At 42.9% G+C, this 17,553-nt stretch overlaps 1 protein-coding gene across 5 annotated transcripts in view; it reads left to right on the plus strand.

Moving 5' to 3' along the window:
- The window catches only part of l3mbtl2 (L3MBTL histone methyl-lysine binding protein 2), a 149,259-nt gene that overhangs the window by 7,957 nt on the left and 123,749 nt on the right, over nt 1–17,553 (plus strand). For all 5 annotated transcript variants that reach the window (XR_012096907.1, XR_012096905.1, XR_012096906.1 and 2 more), the window contains exons 2-5: nt 92–323; nt 4,532–4,665; nt 7,997–8,120; nt 10,338–10,417. Coding sequence is in view for 1 of the 5 variants with exons in the window: in XM_073034054.1 (XP_072890155.1) it covers nt 110–323; nt 4,532–4,665; nt 7,997–8,120; nt 10,338–10,417 (552 nt within the window). In the remaining 4 variants the exon portion in view is untranslated. The remainder of the gene's footprint in view (nt 1–91; nt 324–4,531; nt 4,666–7,996; nt 8,121–10,337; nt 10,418–17,553) is intronic.

The raw sequence follows: 17,553 nt of genomic DNA on the forward strand, positions 1-17,553 counted from the left end.
TGGTCAAACTTAACACTGCAAGCCCAGAAGCTTTCATCAGTTTAAGTATTGTATTGATTTTTGTTCCCCCCCACCCCCTTTGCTGTTTCAGCTGCAGCATGACATAGGAATGGCTTTAGTAGAAGACGATTACAGACTGTTTGATGGCTACGATAGCCTGGAGGACCAATACAGCAGCAGCGATGGGAACTTCACTGGGGAATCGAGTGACGAGCACATGGAAGAAGAGGAGCAGAGCCAGCAGAAAGATCTGGAGTTGGAGTCGATATCTGGAATGACAAACGATGACGATGAGTTGTCCATCAATGAAAAATTTGGAATGGGTACATTGATTAACAGTATTTTGTGTTTGTTAGTGCTTAATGTGATTTATAGAGACCTGATTGTTGAAGAGTAGACAAGATATGAGTCTTACCCTTATTCATTTGTAACATGGTTTGATTGTCAGAAACTGATATGAAGTATTGTATTTGTCTGTCCTGGACTCTCAGATCTGTGACACTTGTTAATGTCGAGAACTGATTTTTTTTTTTAGAGGGAGATAACAAATGATTTGGTTGATTTTTGTTGTCTTATTCCTACTAATTTGTAACATAGCTGCCTGCTCCATTGAGCCCATACTAGGCTAAGAATGGACTCTTTTATGCTAATTTTGTGACCCAGCTCTCAGTCCTTTTACCCTGCAAAGTATAGCTTTAAAAGTCTCCTTCAATTTTTTTTTAAGCTAAATTTAAAAACTTCCTCTTTTATCTATGCGATGTTATTTTCTTGCTACCATCCTCTCAGTTTTGAATCGAAAGGCATTTGATAAGGTCCCACATAGAAGATTGGTGGGTAAAATCAAAGCTCAGGGCATCGGGGGGAAGGCATTGACATGGATAGAAAACTGGTTGGCAGATAGAAAGCAAAGGGTAGCGGTGAATGGGTGTTTCTCGGAATGGCAGGTGGTGACTAGTGGGGTGCCACAGGGCTCGGTATTGGGACCACAGCTGTTTACCATTTACGTTAACGATTTGGATGAAGGCATAGAAAATAACATCAGCAAACTTGCTGATGATACTAAGCTGGGTGGCAGTGTGACATGTGATGAGGATGTTAGGAGAATTCAGGGTGACTTGGATAGGCTGGGTGAGTGGGCAGATACTTGGCAGATGGTGTTTAATGTGAATAAGTGTGAGGTTATCCACTTTGGGAGTAAGAACAGGAAGGCAGATTATTATCTGAATGGTATAGAGTTGGGTAAGGGCGTAATACAAAGAGATCTCGGAGTCCTTGTTCATCAGTCACTGAAGGTGAATGAGCAAGTGCAGCAGGCAGTGAAGAAGGCTAATGAAATGTTGGCCTTTATTACAAAGGGAATTGAGTACAAGAGCAAGGAAATCCTCTTGCATTTGTACAGAGCCCTGGTGAGACCACAGCTGGAGTATTGTGTACAGTTTTGGTCTCCAGGGTTAAGGAAGGACATCCTGGCTATAGAGGAAGTGCAGCGTAGATTCACGAGGTTAATTCCTGGGATGTCTGGACTGTCTTACGCAGAGAGGTTAGAGAGACTGGGCTTGTACACGCTGGAATTAAGGAGATTGAGAGGGGATCTGATTGAAACATATAAGATTATTAAGGGATTGGACAAGATAGAGGCAGGAAATATGTTCCAGATGCTGGGAGAGTCCAGTACCAGAGGGCATGGTTTGAGAATAAGGGGTAGGTATTTAGGACAGAGTTAAGGAAAAACTTCTTCTCCCAGAGAGTTGTGGGGGTCTGGAATGCACTGCCTTGGAAGGTAGTGGAGGCCAGTTCTCTGGATGCTTTCAAGAAGGAGCTAGATAGGCATCTTATGGATAGGGGAATCAAGGGATATGGGGACAAGGCAGGAACCGGGTATTGATAGGAATTGATCAGCCATGATCTCAAAATGGCGGTGCAGGCTCAAAGGGCCGAATGGTCTACTTCTGCACCTATTGTCTATTGCCAAAATTCATTGAGGTTAAGGAAAATCTTTCCTCTAGTTCTTCTGCAGTTAACTTAAAAATCTATCTGAGGAAATCTGCAGATGCTGGAAATTCAAGCAACACGCACAAAATGCTGGTGGAATGCAGCAGGCCAGGCAGCATCTATAGGAAGAAGCACTAAAAGTCCTGACGAAGGGTCTGGGCCTGAAACGTCGACAGTGCTTCTCCCTATAGATGCTGCCTGGCCTGCTGTGTTCCACCAGCATTTTGTATGTGTTGCTTAAAAGTCTACCTTCCTAGTTACTGCCCATTCTGTCAAGGGGAAATAAATGGTTTCTCTTAACACTTTGTAATTCTTTTGTAATTTTATACATTTGCTTTGTCCCTTTTGTTCGTAAAAGAAAAGAAAAGCAAAACTCTGACCTATGCTGTAATTCTCTGATACTGCCTATAAAACCTCATCTATACCTTGCCTACAGCTTAACATCCTTCCCGTAGCATGGTGAACAAAACTGAAGATACTGAATAAATGAAGGGGGGGAGGGGTTCCTCTTTAAATTATAGTTGGTCTGTTTCATTGTACATTAGGGACATGCTTTTAATCCAAAGGGTATGGAGCAAAGCTGAGTCAACAGAAATGTTCAAATTTGATCATCAAATAGTTAATAAGAAATGGTTGATGGATCAAAGTCAGCAACTGAAATTAAAGTAGAATTAGGCATTTTCTAATTAGGACGGGCTTAAACAAAGTATCATCCTATGTGTAATATCTGATGTGAATGCTGGGCATTACAACTAAACCTTCCTCAACAATTCTGGCGGTATATTCCAGCCGCTAACTAATCAGGTCTATATATATTTTCCCTTTTGTAGCTATTTGTTTCTTTTACCAAAAGGTTTCATTCTACGTTCTTTTGTTCTTGGCCAGTTGGAACAGTTTCACTCGGTCTTTCCCATCCCTAAGCTTTAAAATTCCTCTGTCAGATCTCCTCATACTCCTCTTCCTCTGTTCCACTTCTCCAAATCCTCCTGCAAAGTTAAAATCTTCCATCATAGGAATCATTTTGTAAAATCTCTTCTCTTCTGCATCCTCTCCAAAGCTTTCAATCTCTCCACAGTGAGGCACCCAGAATAGTGCACACCCTTTGGGTTATAGATGAAGAAGGTTTTATGCAAGTTCATGATGACTTCCTTTTGCTCTTGTATTCTACTCCGCACCTTCATTGATCAAGTCTGGGATCGTGTATGCACGTTGAACCACTTTCTGTACCTCCCCTGTCACATTGAACAAACTATGCACATATAGCCTCAGTTCTCTCTATTCTTGTATTCTTTTTCATTTAGTACAATGTAGTGGTAGGGTTCCCAATCTTTTTTATGCTATGGACCAATACCATTAAGCAAGGGGTCCATGGACCCCAGTTGGGAACACCTACTGTAATGTGACTGTCTCTCTCATTCTTCTTACTGAAATTTTTGTCACCATTAAATTTCTGCTGCTCCTCTTCCCCACCCCCACCCAGCCTGATTGTATTTCTCTGAAGTCTTCCTGATCCTTGACTTTCTCATCAGGAGACCACATTCAGTGCATAACGTTTCCTCCTCACTGACAATCAATAATGCTGCGATTCAAAGAATGCACGCTTAGCACATTGCTCTACTCTCTACACCTATGACTGTGTGGCTAGGCACAGCTCGAGCACCATCTATAAATTTGCCGATGACTCAACTATTGTTGGCAGAATCTCAGATGGTGACGAGGAGACTTACAGGAGTGAAATAGATCAGCTAGTTGAGTGGTTTCACAACAACAACCTTGCACTCAATGTCAGTAAGAGTAACGAATTGATTGTGGACTTTAGGAAGGGGAAGTTGAGGGAGCACACAGCAGTCCTCATCAAGGGATCAGCAGTGGAAAGAGTGAGCAGCTTCAAGTTTTTGGGTATCAGTATCTTTGAAGATCTCTCATGGGTCCAACATATTAATGTAATTACAAAGAAGGCAAGGTTTCAATAGATTTCAATAAATTTCAATAGGAGTTTGAGGAGACTTGTTACCAAAGACTCTGGCAAATTTCTGCTGATGTACTGGGGAGAGCATTCTAACTAGTTGTCTCACTGTGGTATGGAGGGATTGATACACAGGATTGGAAAAGGTTGCAGAGAGTTGCAAACTCTGCCAGCTCCATCAGGACACTTGCCTCTCCAGCACTGAGGATATCTTCAAAAGGCAATGCCTCAAAAAGGCTGCATCCTTACAGCCTGATTTCCCACTGTTCACTTGTGCCTCTGGGTTTTGTATCATCTGCAAACTTGTAAAATTGTGCATGTCGAAGTATATATTGAGAAAAGCATTGGTCCCAGTAGAAACCCTTAGGCTTGCTATGAACACAGCCTACTTACCAGAGTCTGATAGAAATCAAGACTTGGAAACCTCCAGCGTTATGCAGAATGGCTGGAGTTTAATTAGCCTCTCCTTTTCAGAAACCCACCTTTTTAAGAATTCCAAAATTTCTTTTGACCTCTTTACCTGCTTCAGTTCTGCTGTTCTAAAACAAAGTTTTTTTTTGTAAATACACAAAGCTACCTGCGAGATGTGCGGCATTAAAGGAGAGCGGGAAGACTTCTTTTCCAAGACTAAAAGGTTCTGCAGTGTCTCTTGTTCTCGGAGCTACTCTTCCAACTCGAAGAAAGCCAGCATCCTGGCCCGGTTACAGGTTAGTTATCCTTCCATTTGGCCTGTCATCTGATACAAACCCGGTGACTGGGCATGCTGCATTCACTGAATTAACCAGCACAAGAGCAGATAGCAGAACTGACACCATTGTTGAATCCCAAAAAGGCAGCTGTAGAAATTAAAATTTGTGCAGTTTAATAGTCTGGATGTGACCATCTATAATGGTGATTGGCTTGTTGCCCTAAATTGGACTCAGACTCTCAGCAAAACATTTGGCTCAGCAGGGCATTGAGTACAAAACTGTAGTACATGGTTGTATTGGTTGAACCTCACTGCTCCAAACCTTTCAAAAAGAACATGGCAATTTAGTCAGCCCAATAAGACCATATCCATTTGTTTAAACCGGGAGTCCTGACCCACAGACTAGTCAAGCAGCATATTCATGGAATGTTTCAGCCAATGTCTCATGTTCTGGCACTATCCCTAGCAACATTCAATCCCTTTGGCAGGTGGTTAGTGATGCGGTTAAAGTGCTGCTGCCTTACAGCGTAACCTGGGTTCAGTCCTGTTGCTGGTGGTGTGGAGTTTGCACGTTCTCCCTGTGACTTTTCAGGTGCTCTGGTTTCCTTTCTTGCCCCAGCGACATAGGGATTGGTAGGTTTCTTGGGCTCTGAAAATTGCTGCCAGTGTGTAGATGTGAGATAGACGGGTTGGAAGGGGGTTGAACGTATATGGTGTTTCATGATAAATGTGGACAGTGAACTGAAGAGCCTGTTTCTATTTGATATATCCAACAATTGAAATCAGGACGGAGTGGCTTTGGGGTCTTTTCAAACATTGATACTACACTCCACAAAGTTCTCTGGCATCTGGTCAAACACAGGAAAAAAAGCCCGAGTGACCAGCTGTCACCCTCCCTCAGCTGATGGGTCAGCACTCGTTGTGTATGAAACACAGGAGAACTGGAAGTGCAGTGAGTAGGGACTGACGTCTGACCTATAGCTTGGTTGCACCATGATGTCTTGAAGGTTGAAAGTACCATCCTATAAGATCATGGGATGGCACGGTAACGTAGTGGTTAGTGCAGTCACTTCACAGCGTTAGTGATCACCGATCAGGGTCTGATTGCTGTCGCTGTCTGCAAGGAGTTTGTACGTTCTCCCTATGACCACGTGGGTTTCCTCCAGGTGCTCCAGTTTCCTCCCACGTTCCAAAGACGTACAGGTTGGTAGGTTAATTGGTCATTGTAAATTGTCATGTGATTAAGCTAGGATTAAATCGGGATATTGCTGAGTGGCGTGGCTCGAAGGGCCAGAAGTGCCTACTCCATTCTATATGTCAATAAAATTTTTTTGGAAATGTAGGTTAGGGTTAGTGAGTTATGGACATGCTATGTCAGTGCCAGAGGCATGACAGTACTTGCGTGCTGGGCCCAGTACAGTCCTCAGACTGTGGTCCTTTGATGTAAAACAATGCATGTCACTGTTTTGATGTACATGTGGCAAATAATAAAGCTAATCCTTCTCTCTTTTCGACCTGTCCACGTCAGATGCGTCTGCTCTGGCTGGTACTACTAGGTTTCCACTGCACAGTACTTGAGATGCCTTCCACCTTCACATTGAGAAAATTACCAGTCCTATCCTGTTCTGATCATAAGTGGTGGTTAGATAATTGGGGATGATGCCGGGTGAATGGGAGGCATCACGAATGTTTTTATTCTTCAGTGATGATAGAGCCCAGCAGGTAGGTGCTGAATCCAAGGAAAATGTCATTTTCAGTCAAAGTGGAGGTCCACCTCCACCTCCTATTGACTTTCAAACCATCACAAAAGTTGATTTTTAGCCAAATTGCTTAAATGCAGGTGATTTCAGGGAAGCGAGTGAGCAGCACAGCGATGCAACAGATTGTATCCTGACCTTGGACGCTCTCTGTTCGGAGCTTGCATGTTCTCTGGGTGTAGAAGTTTCCTCCTGCTTCCCTAAGGCACGTGGGTTTGTAGGTTAATTGACTGCTGTTAACTGCTCCTAGTGTGTGGGTTTAGAATGGAAGGGCTGCTATTCTGAGAAAGAATGGTTTACAGCAGGGGTTTCCAACCTGGGGTCCATGACATAAAAAGGTGGGGATCCCCTGGTTTACAGAGAAATTAGTAGGATAACGGGAGTGGTGGAATTGCACCATGAACTGAATTATCCTTTTCCAATGCCATTAGGAAATATGTTTAAAAACAAGAATGGCTGAGAACATTGGAGCAAAGACTGGGGGACCGGAGAACATTCTTGTTTCTGTTCCAGAATGGTCTCCGCTTCAGTTGCGGTGGAATGGTTGGTTGTTGTGTCTATTTGCTATTGCAGAAGACTGGACGGTTATGTACTCTCCAACAAAAGCAGGAAAATTCCAGTATGGATAATATCTAGGGGCTGTATTGCTTATTAAGAATTCCATGTAAAGTTTTCCATGTTTGCAGTTAAAAATGAAATTAAAAGTTTGGGACTAGGACTTTAATCCTTGGGACGTAGAAGATTGAGAATTATGAGGGGTACAGATAGAGTTAATACAGGCTTTTTCCACTGCGATTGGGCGGAGCTACAACCAGAGGTCATGGGTTAAGGGTGAAAGGTGAAAAGTTTAAGTGGGACATGAGGGGAAATGTCTTTACTCAGAGGTTTGTGAGAGAGTGGAATGAGCTGCCAGCACAAGTGGTACATGTGGGCTCGATTTCAACACTTAAGCGAAGTTTATACAGGTACATGGATGGTAGGGTTATAGAGGGCTATGATCCCAGTCCAGATTAATGGCAGTAGGTAGTTTAAATAGGTTGGCATGGACTGGATGGGGCAGAGGGCCTGTTTCTGTGCTGTACTTTTTTTTAATGTCACTGACTGAACAGCAGGTGAAATTGTATTTGTATAGAAAGGAACAGAATTAATGCTTCAGTTCAATTACCATCCCAGTAGTGATGCAATGTAGAGGGAGATACAGTGTAGAAATAGGCCCACCAATACATCAGACCTGCACCAACTATTGGCCATCCATTCAATCTCAACAACATTAATTCCATTTTGTTCTTTCTGCCATTTTCCTCCAGATTTTATTGCTCAGCTCTGGTGTAATTTTCAGTGGCCAATTAACTTACCAACCCACATGCCTTTGGGACATGGGATCAAACCTGAGCACCCAGGGAGACCCAAACGGTCACAAAGAACATGCAGATTCCAAACAGGCAGAGCCGGAGGTCACTACTGAACCCAGGTCTCTGGCACTATGAGACAGTTATGCTGCTGTTTCATCCTCACTGACATCCTCTCTCCTGACTTGCTGATGCTTTTATCAATCTCTGTTAATGTAACAATTCTTTGCTTGTTGCTTTGCAGGGAAAGCCACCGACGAAGAAAGCAAAGGTGTTGAACAAAGCTTCCTGGGCAGCAAAACTGGGGGCATTTCTGCAACGTCATTCCGGAGGGCCAACAGCAAACAGCTCTCAGAATGGCAGCTCCGGTAAGACTCGTGTCTCGAGGCAGAGCGGCTGCCTGTGGTTTAACCGCTCCCTCTGACCACGGCAAGGCTTTGTGGCCCCGGCTGTGCCTACAGTTAAATTGCTGAAAAAAATTTTGAAGGAGGGGACAGTGGTGTAGCAGATTAAACGGCTTCCTCACAGAATCCAGGACTTTTGAGTTTGATCCTGACCTCTGGTGGATGAAGTTTGCACACCCTACCTGTGTTCATGTCCCAAAGATGTTATGTGGGTTAATTGGCTTCTGTAAATGACTCCTACATGGGTAGGGGGCAAAAAGAATCTCTACTCTGCTGCCCTCTACCTCTGGCATTTAGGGCAGCAGCGAAGGTCCTCTATCTCTGGCGGTACTCAGGGCTTCCTTCATCGTTCCAGTAGCTCGGTTTTCACCACCGTCAGTCACGCAAATCCTGGGTGGAGACTCAGGAATACTGTCGTACTCAGTTGTAGAAGGATTATACATTGCTGTTTCCATAACCATTTTGTTTTGCCAGTCAGGGTTGTTAGCCCTGAGCTGAACCCCCAAACCTGGAGGGCTGTCAAAAAGAATCAAAGGGAAGTTAAGTGGCATCTGAGAGAATAAGTTGCAGGACCACAGGGAGAGGGGGATTGGGCTGATGGGGTTGTGGTGTTGGGGGTCGGCGGGAACCTCGTGGGCTTAATGGCTTCCAGTGTCATAGTGAGTAAGTAAACTTCTCAATGAGTGCCCATTTATCAGGTACTGACAGCATCAGGAGGTAGTTTACCCATGGAGAGAATCACGGTTTTCCATATTTAACTGTCAGTTTTGAATGGAAAAAATTTTCCCTGGTGCGCTATGGCCTGTTCTAGTTTTTCTATTAGCTAGCTCACACCAGGTTACAATGAGAAAATGGGAATTGAGTTAATGTTTTTCATGGATTTGAGATTAGAGAGACCTGACTCCTCCGTTTATCAAGTTCAAGTTTAATTGTCAATTAACCACACAGTGTATACAGCTAAATGAAACATCGTTCCTCCAGGGCCCAGCTGCAAAACGCAGTATATACATGCTACGCGGTAGATATAGTTGTGATAGCAAATACAATAAAGTCACATTATTTTATAACACAATGTTAGCACAAGTTCCTGGTTGGCATAGCCTGAAGATCGATGGTGCATGGGCTGTTGTCCTGGAGCCACGTTTCCGCAAGAATGAGCGTGTAACAGTTCCTCATCTCATGCTGTGTCAACCGCAGATGAAGGCAATCCAGCTCGTCTTCCAGGGAGTGAACACTGGAGTGTAGTGCCAACAGGAGAGATGGCCTGCAGGGGTCAGCACTGCCACCACGCCTCTGTTCTCTCCCACACTGCTTCCAGCCCCTCCTCTCCTGGGTGGCTGTAACAGGCAACACTGCGCACTGAGAGCCTGGCCTGCGCAACAATCGAGACCACACGGCTCCCCCGCCATTGGTCTTATAAATGAACCAACAAACTAGACTTTCAGTATTTTGTATTACCAATGTCCATCGGAGTCTTACAATCCAATGAAAACGTTTAAGACACACATTTGCACTATTTGTTGGACCCAAAGAGGCCACTGCGACCAAGTGCACCACTAATTTACTGGAAATCAACCTAGGGTGAGACAGTGGAAGAACCTGCTCCGGGATCTCCTGCTGAATTAGTTACTCAACACCCAGGAACCATGTGGTCTCTGAAAGACACATCTCTAGTTTGTTTATTGAGATACAGTGCAGAATAGGCTCCCCAACAAACACCCATTTAGTCTTGGACTAGGATAATTTACAATGATCAGTTAGTCTACTAACTGCTATGTCCTTGGACTGTGGGAGGAAACCTACAGGGTTACGGGGAGAACACCACCAGCAGGCTGCGGTGGGTTGTAAACGTTGCAACATTGCTGCTATTGACATGTCAAGCCAATAGAGAATGACCAGTATCTCACCGTTGCACCAGTTAGTTAGGACTTGAATCTGATTAGGACTAGCAACAATCAAATTTAAGAAGAGAAAATGCCAGAAACATTCAGCAGGTCAGGTGGTATCTGTAGGAAGTGAAATGGAGTTTTAGATCCTGGGCTTTTCATCAGATGAAGGTTCCCAGTTTTGAAACCTTACCTCTGTTTCTCTTCCCACAGGTTACTTTTGTTTCAGATTACCAAAAAGAAAGAATTTATTTTAAAATCTTGCTTTCTTCTGATTATATTTCTTTCTTTCAAGGTGCTAGCCGAGGATTTGAATGGGGGAAGTATATTGAAGAGCAGAACTGCAAAGCTGCCCCTGTTAGCTGTTTCAAACATGTGAGTGAAACATGTATATTATTTGTTAAAGGTTTTTTTTCCTATTGAAGCCTTCTTTATCTCCCCAGTCCATCCTTAAATTTCTCTTCAGTATTCATAACCAATATATTAGTGTCTGTTGAGTTCCTGGAAATGAGTTCATATTGCTTTTGAAATGGTATTACATGGTGGAGAGAATTCACAATTTCCTTCTCCACCAGTTTGGAAGACACATGATCTTTTCTGGGAATCACAGATTAGCTGAGGCCTTTAAAATTCTTGCTACTACCTTGAGGGCTTAGGAAGTTAGAAGAGGAGATCTTGTAAGTGACAGCATAAGGCAATACAGTTGCAACCAATCCTACATTTCCTCAAGGGACTACAGATGACCTGATGAATATAAGCATGAATTTACTTCCAAAGGGGACACAAAGAATGAAGCAATCAATGAAGAACAAAAGCCTCCCCATGTAGTTGATGAGATGTATTCTAGGCTGCTTTGAGAGGCAAGGGAGAAGAGTGTTGGGATGTGATGGAGATTTTTATATCTTTATTGGCTACAGGTGAGGTATCAGATGAGGGGAGGACAGCAAAATGTAGTTCCTTTATTCAAGAAGTTCATTAGGACAAGTCAGTATAGTGACTCTAATATCAATAATAGGGAAATTATTAGAAGATTCTGTAGGATAGAATTGGAGTTTGTACATTCTCCCCATGACTGTGTGGGTTTCCTCCAGGCTCTCTAGTTTCCTCTCAGAGTCCAAAGATGTGCTGGTTGGTAGGTTAATTGGTCATAAGAAATTGTCCCATGATTAGGCTAGGATTAAATCGGGTTTGCTGGGCAGTGGGGCCTATTCCGTGCTGTATCTCAATAAAATAAAAATTAATTTGTACTTGGAGCGGCAGAGATTAATCAAGGATAATCAACACTGCCTTATTAGTGGGCATGCCCCTCTGATCAGTTTGATTTTTGTTTTGTAAGAAGTAACACAATGTATCAATGAGGGCAGTGTGGTTGATGTTGTCTATATAGAATTCAGTAAGACCTTTGACAGGATCCTACATCCAAAAGTTAGACCATGGCGTTAGTCTGTCACTAGATGTATGCTACAGGGATTGCTAGTAGGTTATACAACTGATACGGATATGAATATCAGAGGTATGATTGTATTTATGTAGATCACAGGTAAATTAGTGGTGGAGTTTGTAGCAAAGCAGGTAGTATTTGGTTTTAAGACGATATTGATCATTTGGTAAGATGGGCAGAGTAATGGCAGATAGAATATACAGTACTGTGCAGAAATCTTAGGTGTGTTTATATAGCTAGGGAGCCTAAGACTTTTGCACAGTACTGAAATATTAAGTATTGCACTGTACTGCTGCTGCTTAGGTGGCTGAGCGGAGAGTCTGATTTGAGGTTTGAAAATAATTTAAGGGGCTCGGTATAAACAGTAAGAAATGTTTCTGTGCAGCAGAGATGCTTACCTGGAGGTCTTAACTATAAGAGAAGGGGTAAGATGTTTAGAAGGGATCTGAGGGGGTGCTGAAGATGGAGGCTCTCAAAACATTTAAGTATCTGGACAAACAGTTGAATCCCTGAGGCACTGAAGGCGATGGACCAAATGTTGGAATATGGAACAGAAGGTGCCAAGGGAACCTTTAAGGCAGTTGGATTGTGATCAGCCCTGGCATGTGGTACCAGCTGGGACAATAATGTCAAAATCGGCTGCAGAGTTGTTTATGAGTGGAACAGCTGTAAGATTCTGTGATTCTCAGCATAACCAATGTTATGTGGGCGACCCCAGTAGCCAGTTTAATCGCAGATAATTCTCTCAAACAGGTAAAAGGCAAAAGGTAAAATAAAAGTAATAAGCAAGAGAAAATCTGAAGGTGCTGGAAATCTTTTTTTTTCTCCATTCTGCTGAAGGGTCTCGGCCTGAAATGTCAACTGTTCTCTTTGCCATGGATACTGCCTGGCCTGCTGAGTTCCTCTAGCATTTTTTGTGTGCTCTTTGGGCATTATTATTAATTGTTTGATGGTGTTGGTCTGAGGGAAGAAAGTAAGCCTGAGTGTCGTCAGTTCCTTAAGGAAGCTCTAGTCGAGGCTGTGATCTGACTCCCTAATGCGGAACACCTTATATTAGTTCATTATGTGTTATATCTGTATGCCATGTGCGATCATGGTCTTTCCATGACCATGATTGTTCTTGGCAAATTTTTCTATAGAAATGGTTTGCCATTGCTGCCTTCTGTGCAGTGCCTTTACAAGACTGGTGACCCCAGCCATTATCAATACTCTTCAGAGATTGCCTGGCATCAGTGGTCGCAAAACCAGGATTTGTGATATGCACCAGCTGCTCATACAACTATCCTCTACCTGCTCCCATGGTGACCCTGATCGTTGGGAGGGGTTGGGGGGGGGGAGCTAAGCAAGTGTTACCCCTTGCACAAGGGTGACCAGCTAAGTGCATTACTCCTCCTTTGGTAGAGACATATCTCCATCCTGCCACCCTGCTTGTATACCAGTCTAAAATGTCAGTTTAATATATGCCCAAAAGCTGGGTTTAAGCCCAGAACCTCTTAACAATGCCACTGATTAAGCCAGTGGATCAATTGATTCGGTGGTGAATTGTACAAGATACATGGCTGCATCTTCAACTGTCCAGCCTAGTCCAAGGCTGAGAAGGCGAGAGAGGCCACAGTCTTGACTGATACCACGTATAGAGCTTTCATTAAGCAAAATTATTAGGTTCAGAATAATCATCAGAAAGGATATTTTTTCTCCTGGGGATAACAACCCAGGTACTTGAAAATATTGCTGATGATGGACTACTTCTAGTTGGTGCCATAAATTAACATGAGAGCAGAGTTGTTAGTTTGTACAATGCCATATTAGTGATTGTTCTTTACAAGGCTTCTGAATTTCTATCTAAACTTAACCACTATCTAAAATAAAAAGGAAGTGCTGAAATACATCTGTGGGAAGAGAAACCGAGTTAACGTTTCAGGTTGAGGACCCTCCGCTAGAACTGAAACACTGATGTGCCTCTCCTTCAGAGCTTTTCCACTACTCTTTTTCTTATTTTACATTTCCAGCATCTGTAGTCTGTTAACTTTCACCTTCAGTTTTCTTTTCCCTCCTCTTGTGCCCTCCCTGTGATGCATTTCAGTGGTTTGATTTGGTTTTTTTGAAACATCTAACAGTTCAACTGAATTCTAATTCCTGTGGTTTATTGGCGACTATCTTGAATTTATTGTCCCTTAGTAGCACCGTTTCTACCTGAATCAAATAAATATGGTGATCAGCAGTATTCCTAGCATTGATGGTTGTGGGATGCCCCTTCTGACCAGCTTCCGTACTAGGTAGTTTCTTTTTATCACGCTCTTCCAGTGACCACATGGGTTTCCTCAGGACAATCCAGTTTCCCTCCCACAAACCAAAGACGTGCAGGTTGGTAGATTAAATGGCCGTTGTAAATTGTCCCTCGTGTGTAAGCAAGTCGCAGAATTTTCCAGTTGAAGAGCAGACACAAGACAAACGAGCAGAAGTAGGCCATTCAGCCATCGAGTCTGCTCCGCCACTCCACCATGAGCTAAACTATTCTCCCGTCTAGTTCCAATTTCCAGCTTTTTCCCCACATCCCTTGATACCCTGACTAATTAGATACCTATCAATCTCCTCCTTAAACACCCTCAATGATCAGGCCTCCACTGCTGTATGTGGCAACGAATTCCATAAACGTGGGCAAAATTGATTAGTGTTGGCCAAAAAGCCTGTTACCCTGCTGTATGTCTATATGCCATCTGTTCTTTCCAGCATCTGTGGAGTCGGAAATAGAATTAACATTTCAGGTCAATGACCTTTATAAATTGAATGTTTTAAGTTGCATAGAATGGGAGGGGCAGAAACAACAAAGAGACTCTGATGAGGCGGAGAGCAAGTGGGATTGAATTGCACATCTGCTAGTGGTGCTGGCTGAGAGAGGATGAAGCTTGTTAATTGAAACTGATCTGTCTGCAAGAGATGCCAGTCAATGAAGATGAATAAGGACAGGTGAGAAGGATTTTTTTTTTTAAAAAAAATGAGAAAATTAACACTGCAGGAACTGAGAGACACAAGATCGGACGATTTGTGGAAAACTGAAGTAACATAGCACACTGGAAATGTACAGCAAGCCGAGCAGCCTCCATTGAGGGATTAAAAACTGAACTTCTGTTGCAGGTTGATGACCTTGTCCCGATACAAATGGAAATGTTGGTTTCTTGAAATTGAATCCTGTGGACTATGAATGCACTTAGTCAGAAGTTGACACGGTTGCTCTTGTTCTGAATTGACCTGGACCTCCCTGTGCTTGTTCCCTCCAGTGGGGCGACATTGCGAGTGCTGAGATGCATATTGTTCAAGTTGATTGCTGCTACAATTGGAAGGAATGTCTGGGTCTCTGAGTGACAGGGCAGGTGCAGCGTAGGAACGAGGGAGCAGCACTTGATGGAGATGGAAGAGTGAATCAGGGTGTTGTGGGGGGAATTGTCTCTTCAGAATGCTGGAACGGCTGGAGAAAAATGCCAGCTGGTGGCTGCACTGTGAGAGTGGAGTAATTTATAGAGAATGATCTGGAGGCTGGTGAGGAATCCTGCCCTTGCTCAGAATGGGAGGAGTGAGAAATGACGGAAATACTAGACTGATTAGACCATATCTGATTGGCCTTTTAAAATGCTGCACTACAGAGGCTGGTATTGATTCATAGCTACTATTGATGCACTGGGTAATGAGGACCTGACTTCATGTTTGCAGATGACTCAAAGCCTTAGAAGGTAATAAACATTCAAGGAAGTAGTGATAAAATTCAGATTATTATTAAACTACAGTATATGTTAGTGGATCAGCAATCCAAAAGAGTGTGAACAATTAGAACATAGATTGTAAATCAGTACAGCGGAGGAATAGGCCCTTCAGCTGACAAAGTGTTGTGCCAAACTAATTAAATTAGTGATCAAATGCTCAACTAAAGTAAACCCTTATGGTGACGCAATGTCCACATCCTTTCATCTCCTACACATTCATGTGCCTGTCTAAGAGTCTCTTGAATAGCCTGACCTCTATCCAGGTAGTGCATTCCAGGCACTCTCCAATCCAAGCAGCATCCTCTTCTATACCCTCACCCAAGCCTTAACATCCTTCCTAAAGAGCTGAATGTAATATTCCAGAAGTGGCCTAACTAGAGTTTTATAAATTTGCAACATAACTTACGGACTCTGGAACTCAATTCCTTGACTGGTAAAGGGAAGCATGCTGTATGTCCTCTTTACTACCCTATCAACCTGTGCAGCTACTTTTCGGGAGCTATCAACCTGAGCCCCAAGATCCCTCTGCTGTTGAGGGTCATGCCATTAACATTTTGCAGTCTTTTTACATTTGATATCCCAAGGTGCAACATTTTGCACTTGGATGGGTTAAACTACATCTGCCATTTCTCTGTCCTTATCAGCCATTGATCTATATATATCTTCTGCTGTGCCAGTCTTCTACACTGTCCACAACACTACTAACCTACGTATCGTATGTAAACCCACCCATTTCCATTTTCATCCAAGTCATTTACCATTTGGAACACTGCTAGTCACGACCTTCGGCCAGTAAAAGTCCCATCGACAACTGCCCTCTTTTATGGGCAAGCTAATTCTGAATCCAAACTATCAATTCACTGCGCATCCCATACACATTAATCTTCTGGATGAGCCTCCCATGCCTTAGTAAAATCCATGTAGACAACATGCATAGCTCTACCCTCATCAGTTGCCTTCCTCACCTTCACAAAATCTCAATCCAGTTAGTAATACACGTCTTGCCCTGTACAAAGTTATACTGACTGTCCTAATTAGGCCATGAATTTTCAATTATTGTACTTATAGATTCTATCCCTAAAATTTTCTCTGGTAACTTCCCTACCTCTGACATAAAGCTCATCAAATCTATGGGTTCCATGATTTTCCCCATTTCCCTTCTGAATAAGCGAACAACATTAGCTATTTACCAATCCTCTGGGACCTCGCCTGTGGCTGGAGAACACATAGGTTTTGTCCAAGGCCCCAGTAGTCTCATCTCTTGCCTCTCTCAATAACCTGGCCTACATTCCATTAGGCCTTCGGGACTTAACCACTTCAATATTCTTTAAGACACTCCACATTACCGCTTTTAACTTGAAATGACTTAGCAAATTAGCAGGCTCCACACTGATTTCCCAATGTTCCGTATCCTTCTCCTTGGTAAATATTGATGTGAAGTACTCATTTGAGAGCTTGCTTATATCCTATGCCTTCAAGCAGATCCCTCCTTTATCTTTAAGTGGTCTTACCCACCCCCTAGTTATCCTCTTGCTCTTGATGTTTATATACAGATAATCCTACTGTAATGACCCCTTCTGGCCCTCCTAATTCCTTTCATGAGTTCTTTTCTGCTTCTTTGTAATCCTGAAGAGCTCTGTTTAATCATTGGTTCCTAAATAGAGGAGCAGATTTCTGCAGTAGCACCACAATCTTGTGCCTCGAGCAATGACAAAGTTTCATTCTATTCTACTCTAAACCTTACATATGCTTCCTTTTTCTTCTTGACTAAAATCACCGTCTCTCTTGACATCCAAGGTTCCCTTACCTTGCCATTCTTGTCCTTCTAACTGGAGAATATCTGTCCTGTACTCTGTGCAGTCTCTAAACACCCTCCACACGTCAGGTGTAGACTTGCTGTTGGTAATAACTCTCCCTAATACCTACCTAATACCCTTGTAATTTGCCCTGCTCCAATTTAATACTCCTTATTGAAGTGTGGAGCAGAAGCAAGTAGCATCCTTTTGTTTTGATTATCTGACCATTGTTTGTGTCTAGTTAGCCATTGAATGGATTTATGAGTTTATTTGTAATACTGCTTTGGTGCAGTTATGCATTGTATGCATTTTGTTGAAGTGTCAATGTCCCATTGAGTATGAAGACACATCTAGGGCAGGCATATCTGCGGTAATTCAGTGTACACTTCACTCTACTTCAATTATCTGGTCAACTGAAGAAATACTTGAATCCATAATATTCAAGCGACAGTTTTAAGAGGGGAAATCTCCCAAGGGTAGAGATGGAGACTGATGCAATATCTGATGTTTTCTGTT

Source organism: Hemitrygon akajei, chromosome 31, assembly GCF_048418815.1.
Source record: "Hemitrygon akajei chromosome 31, sHemAka1.3, whole genome shotgun sequence".
NCBI classification, from domain to species: domain Eukaryota; kingdom Metazoa; phylum Chordata; class Chondrichthyes; order Myliobatiformes; family Dasyatidae; genus Hemitrygon; species Hemitrygon akajei.